This window comes from Bombina bombina, chromosome 6, assembly GCF_027579735.1.
Source record: "Bombina bombina isolate aBomBom1 chromosome 6, aBomBom1.pri, whole genome shotgun sequence".
NCBI classification, from domain to species: domain Eukaryota; kingdom Metazoa; phylum Chordata; class Amphibia; order Anura; family Bombinatoridae; genus Bombina; species Bombina bombina.
In genome coordinates, this window is record NC_069504.1 from 783,063,178 (window position 1) to 783,076,319 (window position 13,142).

General features: G+C 42.4%; 1 protein-coding gene across 1 annotated transcript in view; it reads right to left on the bottom strand.

The window, feature by feature from the left end:
* The window catches only part of LOC128663661 (bromodomain-containing protein 4B-like), a 777,540-nt gene that overhangs the window by 601,604 nt on the left and 162,794 nt on the right, over window positions 1-13,142 (bottom strand). Inside the window, 1 exon segment of the mRNA XM_053718097.1 lies at window positions 11,237-11,561. Within this exon segment, the coding sequence (XP_053574072.1) occupies window positions 11,237-11,527 (291 nt within the window). The 5' untranslated portion in view covers window positions 11,528-11,561.

The following is a 13,142-nucleotide window of genomic DNA, read 5'->3' on the forward strand; positions in this document are numbered from 1 at the left end:
TCCAGGGATCCTGAACATCTCTTGCCTGAGCAAAGAGAGAGAGTCTGTCCCCTACTAGATCCAGTCCCGGATCAGGGGCTACCCCTTCATGCTGTCTTGGTAGCAGCAGCAGGCTTCTTGGCCTGTTTACCCTTATTCCAGCCTTGCATTGGTTTCCAAGATGGTTTGGTCTGGGAAGCGTTACCCTCTTGTCTAGAGGCTGCCGAGTTACAAGCCGGTCCGTTCCTGAAATTGCGAAAGGAACGAAAATTGGACTTATTCTTAGGCTTGAAAGGCCTATCCTGTGGGAGGGCATGGCCCTTTCCCCCAGTGATGTCTGAAATAATTTCTTTCAATTCTGGCCCAAAAAGGGTCTTACCTTTGAAAGAGATATTAAGCAATTTTGTCTTGGAAGATACATCCGCCGACCAAGACTTTAGCCAGAGCGCTCTGCGCGCCACAATTGCAAACCCTGAATTTTTCGCCGCTAATCTCGCTAACTGCAAAGCGGCGTCTAAAATAAAGGAATTAGCTAACTTAAGTGCGTGAATTCTGTCCATGACTTCCTCATACGGAGTCTCCCTACTGAGCGACTTTTCCAGTTCCTCGAACCAGAACCACGCCGCTGTAGTGACAGGAATAATGCACGAAAACATAATTTATGCTTACCTGATAAATTTATTTCTCTTGTAGTGTATCCAGTCCACGGATCATCCATTACTTGTGAGATATTCTCCTTCCCAACAGGAAGTTGCAAGAGGATCACCCATAGCAGAGCTGCTATATAGCTCCTCCCCTCACTGCCATATCCAGTCATTCGACCAAAACAAGCCGAGAAAGGAGAAACCATAGGGTGCAGTGGTGACTGTAGTTTAATTAAAATTTAGACCTGCCTGAAAAGGACAGGGCGGGCCGTGGACTGGATACACTACAAGAGAAATAAATTTATCAGGTAAGCATAAATTATGTTTTCTCTTGTATCCAGTCCACGGATCATCCATTACCAAAGCTAAAGTACACGGATGATGGGAGGGACAAGGCAGGAACTTAAACGGAAGGAACCACTGCCTGTAGAACCTTTCTCCCAAAAACAGCCTCCGAAGAAGCAAAAGTATCTAATTTGTAAAATTTGGAAAAAGTATGAAGCGAAGACCAAGTTGCAGCCTTGCAAATCTGTTCAACAGAGGCCTCATTTTTAAAGGTCCAGGTGGAAGCTACAGCTCTAGTAGAATGAGCTGTAATCCTTTCAGGAGGCTGCTGTCCAGCAGTCTCATAGGCTAAACGGATTATACTCCGAAGCCAAAAAGAAAGAGGTTGCCGAGGCCTTCTGACCTCTCCTCTGTCCAGAGTAAACAACAAACAGGTTAGATGTTTGGCAAAAATCTTTAGTAGCCTGTAAGTAAAACTTCAAGGCACGGACTACGTCTAGATTATGCAAAAGACGTTCCTTCTTTGAAGAAGGATTAGGACATAATGATGGAACAACAATCTCTTGATTGATATTCTTGTTAGAAACCACCTTAGGTAAAAACCCAGGTTTTGTACGCAGAACAACTTTATCTGAATGAAAGATCAGATAAGGAGAATCACAATGTAAGGCAGATAACTCAGAGACTCTTCGAGCCGAGGAAATAGCCATCAGAAAAAGAACTTTCCATGAAAGAAGTTTGATATCAATAGAATGAAGGGGTTCAAACGGAACCCCTTGAAGAACTTTAAGAACCAAGTTTAAGCTCCATGGAGGAGCAACAGGTTTAAACACAGGCTTAATTCTAACTAAAGCCTGACAAAATGCCTGAACGTCTGGAACTTCTGCCAGACGCTTGTGTAAAAGAATAGACAGAGCAGAAATCTATCCCTTTAAAGAACTAGCTGATAATCCTTTGTCCAAACTCTCTTGGAGGAAGGACAATATCCTAGGAATTCTAACCCTACTCCATGAGTAATTCTTGGATTCACACCAATGAAGATATTTACGCCATATCTTGTGGCAAATTTTCCTGGTGACAGGCTTTCGTGCCTGTATTAAGGTATCAATTACTGAATCGGAGAAGCCACGCTTTGATAGGATCAAGCGTTCAATCTCCATGCAGTCAGTCTCAGAGAAAGTAGATTCGGATGATTGAAAGGACCTTGTATTAGAAGGTCTTGTCTCAGAGGCAGAGTCCATGGTGGAAAGGATGACATGTCCACTAGGTCTGCATACGCTATCAATATCACCGATGCTCTTTCCCGTTTGATTTTGGCAATCAGACGAGGGAGCAGAGGAAACGGTGGAAACACATAAGCCAGGTTGAAGAACCAAGGCGCTGCTAGAGCATCTATCAGTGCCGCTTCTGGGTCCCTCGACCTGGATCCGTAACAAGGAAGCTTGGCGTTCTGGCGAGATGCCATGAGATCCAATTCTGGTTTGCCCCAACGGAGAACCAATTGAGCAAACACCTCCGGATGGAGTTCCCATTCCCCCGGATGAAAAGTCTGACGACTTAGAAAATCCGCCTCCCAGTTCTCTACACCTGGGATATGGATCGCTGACAGGTGGCAAGAGTGAGTCTCTGCCCAGCGAATTATCTTGGAGACTTCTGACATCGCTAGGGAACTCCTGGTTCCCCCTTGATGGTTGATGCAAGCCAGTGTCGTGATGTTGTCCGACTGAAATCTGATGAACCTCAGTGTTGCTAGCTGAGGCCAAGCCAGAAGAGCATTGAATATTGCTCTTAACTCCAGAATATTTATTGGGAGGAGTTTCTCCTCCTGTGTCCATGAACCCTGAGCCTTCAGGGAGTTCCAGACTGCACCCCAACCTAGAAGGCTGGCATCTGTTGTTACAATTGTCCAATCTGGTCTGCGAAAGGTCATACCCTTGGACAGATGGGCCCGGGATAACCACCAGAGAAGAGAATCTCTGGTTTCCTGATTCAGATTTATTAGAGGGGACAAATCTGTGTAATCCCCATTCCACTGACTGAGCATGCATAATTGCAGCGGTCTGAGATGCAGGCGCGCGAATGGCACTATGTCCATCGTCGCTACCATTAAGCCGATTACTTCCATGCACTGAGCCACCGTGGGGCGCGGAATGGAGTGAAGAACACGGCAAGCATTTAGAAGTTTTGATAACCTGGACTCCGTCAGGTAAATTTTCATTTCTACAGAATCTATTAGAGTCCCTAGGAAGGAAACCCTCGTGAGAGGAGATAGAGAACTCTTTTCTTCGTTCACTTTCCACCCATGCAACCTCAGGAATGCCAGAACTATCTCTGTATGAGATTTGGCAATTTGAAAGCTTGACGCCTGTATCAGGATATCGTCCAGGTAAGGAGCCACCGCTATGCCTCACGGTCTTAGGACCGCCAGAAGTGAGCCCTGAACCTTTGTAAAAATTCTTGGTGCTGTAGCCTACCCGAATAGCTAAATATTGGTAATGCCTGTCTAGAAAGGCAAACCTCAGGAACTGATGATGATTCTTGTGAATCGGAATGTGAAGGTAGGCATCCTTTAAGTCCACTGTGGTCATGTACTGACCCTCTTGGATCATGGGTAAAATGGTTCGAATAGTTTCCATCTTGAATGACGGAACTCTGAGGAATTTGATTAGGATCTTTAAATCCAAAATTGGTCTGAAGGTTCCCTCTTTTTTGGGAACCACAAACAGATTTGAATAAAACCCCTGTCCTTGTTCCGTCCGCGGAACTGGATGGATCACTCCCATTACAAGGAGATCTTGTACGCAGCTTAGGAATGCCTCTTTCTTTATCTGGTTTGCAGATAATCTTGAAAGGTGAAATCTCCCTTTTGGAGGAGAAGCTTTGAAGTCCAGAAGATATCCCTGAGATATGATCTCCAACGCCCAGGGATCCTGAACATCTCTTGCCCACGCCTGGGTGAAGAGAGAAAGTCTGCCCCCTACTAGATCCGTTGTCGGATAGGGGGCTGCTCCTTCATGCTGTCTTTCTGGCCTGCTTGCCCTTGTTCCAGGACTGGTTAGGTTTCCAGGCCTGCTTGAATTGAGCAAAAGTTCCCTCTTGTTTTGAAGCAGAGGAAGTTGATGCTGCACCTGTCTTGAAATTTCAAAAGGCACGAAAATTAGACTGTTTGGCCTTTGATTTGGCCCTGTCCTGAGGAAGGGTATGACCCTTACCTCCAGTAATGTCAGCAATAATTTCTTTCAAACCAGGCCCAAATAAGGTCTGCCCCTTGAAAGGAATGTTGAGTAATTTAGACTTTGAAGTCACATCAGCTGACCAGGATTTGAGCCAAAGCGCCCTACGCGCCTGGATGGCGAATCCGGAATTCTTAGCCGTTAGTTTAGTCAAATGAACAATGGCATCAGAAACAAATGAGTTAGCTAGCTTAAGAGTTCTAAGCTTGTCAACAATTTCAGTCTGTATGGATGGCCTCTTCCAGGGCCTCAAACCAGAATGCCGCCGCAGCAGTGACAGGCGCAATGCATGCAAGGGGCTGTAAAATAAAACCTTGTTGAATAAACATTTTCTTAAGGTAACCCTCTAATTTTTTATCCATTGGATCTGAAAAAGCACAACTGTCCTCAACCGGGATAGTGGTACGCTTTGCTAAAGTAGAAACTGCTCCCTCCACCTTAGGGACAGTCTGCCATAAGTCCTGTGTAGTGGCATCTATTGGAAACATTTTTTTTAAATATAGGAGGTGGGGAAAAGGGCACACCGGGCCTATCCCACTCCTTACTAATAATTTCTGTAAGCCTTTTAGGTATTGGAAAAACATCAGTACTCACCGGCACTGCATAGTATTTATCCAGCCTACACAATTTCTCTGGCACTGCAATTGTGTCACAGTCATTCAGAGCAGCTAATACCTCCCCAAGCAATACACAGAGGTTCTCAAGCTTAAATTTAAAATTAGAAATCTCTGAATCAGGTCTCCCCGATTCAGAGACGTCACCCACAGACTGAAGCTCTCCGTCCTCAGGTTCTGCATATTGTGACGCAGTATCAGACATGGCTCTTACAGCATCTACGCGCTCTGTATCTCGTCTAACCCCAGAGCTATCGCGCTTGCCCCTCAATTCAGGCAATCTGGATAATACCTCTGACAGGGTATTATTCATGATTGCAGCCATGTCCTGCAAAGTAATCGCTATGGGCGTCCCTGATGTACTTGGCGCCATATTAGCGTGCGTCCCTTGAGCGGAAGGCGAAGGGTCCGACACGTTGGGAGAGTTAGTCGGCATAACTTCCCCCTCGACAGACCCCTCTGGTGACAATTCTTTTATAGAGACTGATCTTTACTGTTTAAGGTGAAATCAATACATTTAGTACACATTCTCCTATGGGGCTCCGCCATGGCTTTTAAACATAATGAACAAGTATCCTCTGTTTCAGACATGTTTGTACAGACTAGCAATGAGACTAGCAAGCTTGGAAAACACTTTAAAGCAAGCTAACAAGCAATATAAAAAAACGTTACTGTGCCTTTAAGAGAAACAAATTTTGACAAAATTTGAAAAAAGGCAGTTACACTAACAAACATTTTACAGTGTATGTAACAAGTCAGCAGAGCATTGCACCCACTTGCAAATGGATGATTAACCCCTTAATAACAAAAACAGAATAATAAATGACAAAAACGTTTTTTAAACACATTCACAACAACTGCCACAGTCTACTGTGATTGTTACCCTCAAACACGACTTTGAAGCCTTTTGAGCCCTTCAGAGATGTCCTGTATCATGCAGAGGGAAGCTGAATGTCTCTGTCAGTATTTTTATCTGCACAGAAAAGCACTAAAATAGGCCCTTCCCACTCATATTACAACAGTGGAAAGCCTTTTACTAGGCAAAAATCAAGCCAGCCATGTGGAAAAAAAACTAGGCCCCAATAAGTTTTGTCACCAAACATATATAAAAACAATTAACATAATAGCAAATGTTTTATATTACACTTTTATAAGAGTATGTATCTCTGTTAATAAGCCTGATACCAGTCACTATCACTGCATTTAAGGCTTAACTTACATTTATCCGGTATCAGCAGCATTTTTCTAGCAAATTCCATCCCTAGAAATATGTTAACTGCACATACCTTATTACAGGAAAACCTGCACGCTATTCCCCCTCTGAAGTTACCTCACTCCTAAGAATATGTGAGAACAGCAAAGTATCTTAGTTACTTCTGCTAAGATCATAGAAATCACAGGCAGATTCTTCTTCTAATGCTGCCTGAGATTAAACAGTACACTCCGGTACCATTTAAAAATAACAAACTTTTGATTGAAGTTAATAAACTAACTATAATACACCACTCTCCTCTTACAACGTCCATCTTTGTTGAGAGTTGCAAGAGAATGACTGGATATGGCAGTGAGGGGAGGAGCTATACAGCAGCTCTGCTGTGGGTGATCCTCTTGCAACTTCCTGTTGGGAAGGAGAATATCCCACAAGTAATGGATGATCCGTGGACTGGATACACTTAACAAGAGAAATAGGTTGAAGGAGGTAACCTTGCTGTACAAAAATCTTTTTAAGCAAACCCTCCAATTTTTTATCCATATGATCTTTGAAAACACAATTGTCCTCAATGGGAATGGTCGTGCGTTTGGCTAGTGTAGAAACCGCCCCCTCGACCTTAGGGACTGTTTGCCATATGTCCTTCCTGGGGTCGACCATAGGGAACAATTTCTTAAATATAGGAGGAGGGACAAAAAGGTATGCCTGGCTTCTCCCACTCCTTATTCACTATGTCCGCCACCCGCTTAGGTATCGGAAAGGCATCAGGGTGCACCGGGACCTCTAGGAACTTGTCCATCTTGCACAAGTTTTCTGGGATGACCAGATTGTCACAATCATCCAGAGTAGATAGCACCTCCTTAAGTAATGCGGAGATGCTCTGATTTAAATTTAAATGTCACAACATCAGGTTCTGCCTGCTGAGAAATTCTTCCTGTATCAGAAATTTCTCCATCTGAGAAACCCTCCCTACTGTGAGGGTATGACAGAAAAATTATCATCAGCGCCCTCCTGCTCTACAGTGTTTAAAACAGAGCAATCGCGCTTTCTCTGAAATGCTGGCATTTTGGATAAAATATTAGCTATTGAGTTATCCATTACTGCCGTCAATTGTTGCATAGTAACAAGCATTGGCGCGTTAGAAGTACTAGGGGTCGCCTGCGCGGGCATAACTGGTATAGACACAGAAAAAGATGTAGAACTCTCTCTACTTCCTTCATCTGAGGAATCATCCTGGGCAACCTTACTATTTGTGACAATACTGTCCTTACTGTGTTTGGACGCTATGGCACAATTATCACATATATTTGAAGGGGGAACCACATTGGCTTCCATACATACAGAACATGATCTATCAGAAGGTACAGATATGTTAAACAGGCTTAAACTGGTTAATAAAGCACAAAAACCGTTTTAAAACAAAACCGTTACTGTCTCTTTAAATGTTAAACAGGGCACACTTTATTACTGAATATGTGAAAAACTATGAAGGAATTATCCAATCTTTACCAAATTTTCACCACAGTGTCTTAATACATTCAAAGTATTGCACCCCAATTTTCAAGCTGTTAACCCTTAAAATGTGGAAACCGGAGCCGTTTGCAAATTTAACCCCACTACAGTCCCAGCCACAGCCCAGGGGGGTATTTCAAGCCTTCTAGGAACTTTTTCAGTGGACACCAGACCCTCTCACATGCATCTGCATGCACTGTACTTAAAAGAAACTGTGCAATAATGGCGTGAAAATGAGGCTCTGCCTAATACAGTGAAAGGCCCTTCCTGACTGGGAAGGTGTCTTAACTAGTGCCTGGCGATAAAAAACATTCCCCAAATAATAAAAGTGTGAAATCCACTTCAAACTTTAAATAAAAACTTAAATAAACAATCGATTTAGCCCTTAAGAGTGTCCACCAGTTAATAGCCCATAATAAGCCCTTTATTCTTTCTAAGTCTAAGAAAAACAGAATTTATGCTTACCTGATAAATTACTTTCTCCAACGGTGTGTCCGGTCCACGGTGTCATCCATTACTTGTGGGATATTCTCCTCCCCCACAGGGAAAGGCAAGGAGAGCACACAGCAAGAGCTGTCCATATAGTCCCTCCCAGGCTCCGCCCCCCCAGTCATTCGACCGACGGTTAGGAGAAAAAAAGGAGAAACTATAGGGTGCCGTGGTGACTGTAGTGTATAGAGAAAGAAATTCTTCAAACCTGATTAAAAAACCAGGGCGGGCCGTGGACCGGACACACCGTTGGAGAAAGTAATTTATCAGGTAAGCATAAATTCTGTTTTCTCCAACATTGGTGTGTCCGGTCCACGGTGTCATCCATTACTTGTGGGAACCAATACCAAAGCTTTAGGACACGGATGAAGGGAGGGAGCAAATCAGGTTACCTAAACAGAAGGCACCACGGCTTGCAAAACCTTTCTCCCAAAAATAGCCTCTGAAGAAGCAAAAGTATCAAATTTGTAGAATTTGGACAAAGTGTGCAGAGAAGACCAGGTCGCTGCCTTACATATCTGATCTACTTGTTCAGAGCGGCAAGGAGAATGACTGGGGGGGCGGAGCCTGGGAGGGACTATATGGACAGCTCTTGCTGTGTGCTCTCCTTGCCTTTCCCTGTGGGGGAGGAGAATATCCCACAAGTAATGGATGACACCGTGGACCGGACACACCAATGTTGGAGAAATGGCTTACCGATCCCCATGAGGGAAAAATGACAGCCTTCCAGCATTACACAGTCTTGTTAGAAAATGGCTAGTCATACCTTGAGCAGAAAAGTCTGCAAACTGTTCCCCCCAACTGAAGTTCTCTCATCTCAACAGTCCTGTGTGGGAACAGCAATCTATTTTAGTTACTGCTGCTAAAAATCATACTCTTTTAAACAGAACTCTTCATCTCTTTCTGTTTCAGAGTAAATAGTACATACCAGCACTATTTTAAAATAAACTCTTGATAGAAGAAATAAAAAACTACAACACCACAAACTCCTCACCATCCCCGTGGAGATGCTACTTGTTCAGAGCGGCAAGGAGAATGACTGGGGGGCGGAGCCAGAGGGGGAGCTATATGGACAGCTCTTGCTGTGTGCTCTCCTTGCCTTTCCCTGTAGGGGAGGAGAATATCCCACAAGTAATGGATGACGCTGTGGACCGGACATACCAATGTTGGAGAAACATCGTTTTTTATATTGTCTCCCATGTCACATAATGCCCAAATATCAACTAATGATAAATATAATATAGGGACTCCAGTAACACCACTCTTATTAAAATAGGTTTTACTGCTTACCCCATTCCCATACAGGGAAATAATGCCAGCCAGTTCTGATACACCAAGTCTCCTCAGAAAAAAAGGCTGCACATACCTTAATGCTGCTTGTAGCATGAAACCAGTCTCCACACTGAAGATGTCTCATGGTTACCTTCATTAGTCTTGTGGGAACCAGCGTGGATCTTAGTTACAAATGCTAAGATCATCAAACCTCAGGGCAGAAATCTTCTTCCATATCCCCCTGAGGAAAATAGTACGCACCGGTACCATTTAAAATAAACTTCTTGATTGAAGAAACTAAAACTAACACCTCACTTTACCATGTTTTCCTAGTATAATACAGGCAAAGAGAATGACTGAGGGTGGAGGGGAAGGGGAGGGGCTATATATACAGCTCTGCTGTGGTGCTCTTTGCCACTTCCTGTTAGCAGGAGGTTAATATCCCACAAGGATGAAATCCGTGGACTCATCTCTTTGTAAATGAAATATTTGTTGCCAAGTATGACGCACAATGCAAAGTCAATATTTTTTGGCGCCAAACATCCAGCAATTACGCAACTCGCGTCATAACAAGTGCAACTTTACGCCAAACGTTAATAAAGACGCAGGAAATGAACTTGCGAAACTATAGACGTAAATTTGCACAATAGATAACAGCCTTTTGCTCCCTCGCAAGCCTAGATATGCTCGCGAATTTGAAGTAAAAAACAAGTCAAATTAGAAAAAGACAAAACCCCAGGTAAGTTTTGTTTTTTTAATTAAATAGCTTCCTATAACATGATTCTCATACTGAAACTGTTAGACTGAAAAGAGAAATACACAGAGACCTGAATCATGGCAAAAATAAGTAAATACATATATTTAAAATTTTATATTAATACATAAAGCCGAGAGGGTCTTAAATAATGATACATACTAACCGAACACACCCATCCACATACAGCAGATAGCCAAACCAGTACTGAAAACTATCAGCAGAGGTAATGATAGAAGAGTATATAGTCAATCTGAAAAGGAAGGTAGGAGATGAATCCCTACAACCGACAACAGAACTCTTGAAAAGATTTCCCTTGAGTGAAACCATAAAAAACAGGCAATACTGGTTTCACGTCCGTCTGACAAACACTGTACTCAGAGGAATTGGGCTTCTGAATGCTTAGCACTACTTACAGAAGAAATCCTAAAAATCAAGCACAAAACTTACTTCACCACCTCCATAGGAGGCAAAGTTATTAAGACTGAAGTGTGTGTGTGGTGGGAGGTGTATTTATAGGCATTTGAGGTTTGGGAAACTTTGCCCCCTCCTGGTAGAAGTATATATCCCATACGTCACTAGCTCATGGACTCTTGCCATTTACATGAAAGAAACATACTTACCCATAGACACTCGTCCACTATCAAAGAAGACAGCCAAACCAGTACGGACAGATATAAGCAGAAGTTATGGAATAGGAGTACAAGGCAAATCCATAAATGGAGGCAGAAGACGTTCCTGCGACCGATTAGAGAGGGTTTATGAAGGATTTCCCCATGAGGCAAAACCATATCGCAAATATATCCGTCTGACAAGCACTGTACTTTGAGGGGAACCAGGCAATAACAGTCTGAAAAACCCCTCTCTGAAGAAAACATGCACATCTTCATTCTTCAACCACTTCCAGCAGAAGCATGTGAGAGGTAGGAAGGGTTTTACAGAGTTCTTGGGGTTTGGGAATTTGCCTCCTCTTAGTGGTAGAGAAGAGTAATTCCCATGAGTAATGGATTGTAGACTCTCACCACCTGTATTAAACAGAAATGTGTTTCACACACTTCTTGCAAAAAGGTAAATAAGCATTACTATGTATGATTTTTATGTATGTGGCATGTGCAAAATAATCTATTACTTAATATGAGGTATAAAAATAATTATCCACATAACATTTTCGTTCTCTAAATGATGATTTGATACTTGTGCAGATGCATTTTTAACCTTGCATATTAAATCAAGAGTATACACACCGGCAGATTAAGTTTGATGACATCCACAGGCTGCTGGAAAGGCCAAGCGAACTGGTGCTTCCATAGCGTCTTGAGCACGGTTTTGAGTAAGTACTGTAACTGATTTGTCTGCCGCTTTGGTCGGTTGGTGCTGGAGGTCTCAGGAGGTGGGGGATTGGCAAGTTGGGGAGTCTGTGGCTGGGGCTGGGTTAGGACAGGTGGCTGAGGTCCTGACATCTGCGCACCTTCCAATCCGTCGCCCATACCAGATGTAGCCCTTAAACGTGTGCCAGGCCCAAGATCGGTTGACATGGTGGAGCTCCCATTGCACGCAAGACCAGGCGACCTGGAAAAAGCAAGAAAATATATTAATTAAAAACACATACTTATTCAACATTAACATTCCCCCTTTAGTCTCACGGTATTCCCTTATGCTTTAAAATCTATTGGTATTATGGTAATAATTTATAACTTTTTTAAAGGTGAATTCTAGTGCAAAAAAATATATATGCTCTAATTTGGAGAGGGGTTAAAACACACAGTACTGATTGTAAAGGAATTAAACTAGGTGTGGGCAGAAGTTGCCCCTCGTGCCTTTCAGCTCTATTCAGAGCTGCATTTATTCTTGTAAAATTGCAACACTACAATCTGTGCAAATCCAGATAAGGTGTTGCCCACTTATAGATTAAACACACAGCTAAAGTATAGCTTTAGAGCTTCATAGAAGTATGGGTCCTAAGCGTACATGGCAATGATAATCAGCAACATGTATTTTTCGCACTATAATTGACCATTAAAAGCAGTAGTGTCCAAATTTTATGGGGAGGGGGCAACAAAGTCCTTAAGTTCTTTTTATCTGGACCACTACAATTCATCTACTTATCTAAAATTGCAACAGATCGTTCCTTTAGAAAACATTCATTTCCTGTTATTCCAATGCAGTACATGAACAATTTTCACAAAAGGATTTGTTTGACATCTTGCTAAAAAACAGTGCATTTAAAGTTAAAATCACATGCAAAACAAAAATGTCTCTACAAAGAGCATTTTTATCTTAGCATCACTAATTTCCAGTTAGTTTCAATATAAACATTTTAACTACTTGCTCAAAAAGGGACAGTAAAAACCTTGTATTTTCAACACATTTCCTCTAGGTAGGCCTGTTTATTTTTCTTCTAATTATTTTATTGATAAATTATCTATTACAACACAGAAAATTCAAAAAGGATACAAAAAATGTGACATTACAGGAAACAGAAGATGCCAGTAATATGTAACTGTCTAAAGTCTGAGATGAAACTTGAGAAATAAATAATGGAAACTATCAGAACATAAGAGAACCAACAATTTAACAACGAATGAAAGTTCAGAAATTAAGAAAGAAAAAAAATCTCCAAAATAGATCAGAGGCAAGAAAACAAATATAAGCTGAAAATTCAAAAATAAATGTATTTCTTTCTAATGACACGGTGAGTCCACAGATCATTTCTAATTACTATCAGGAATATTACTAGAGCACCACAGCAAAGCTGTTCAGCATCACCTCCCTTCCCTCCAACCCCAGTCATTCTCTTTGCCTACGTTAAAAGCATAGAGGTGGTAAAGTTTAGGTGTCTGAAAGAAGATTCTTTAACCAAGATTTATTATTTTAAAATAAAAAGCAAGATTGTCCTGCTTCTTCCTGGGGTTTATCCGTAGCCCATGTCAGTCTCTTCAGTAGAGCAGTGGTGGCTTTTAAGCAATTGGGAACGTGCGGGGTATAATCCTCACTGCGCCTCCCAAGTAGTTGTTGCAGCCCTATACTGAAAGCCTGATTAGGATTATTCAGTCTTTCCTAATATTCCCACGGGTCCATGTGAGAGAGGTGACCTCTCATACCATGTGAGCTGCCCTGCTGCCAGGCAGATTGATCTTCAGGTAAGTGCCT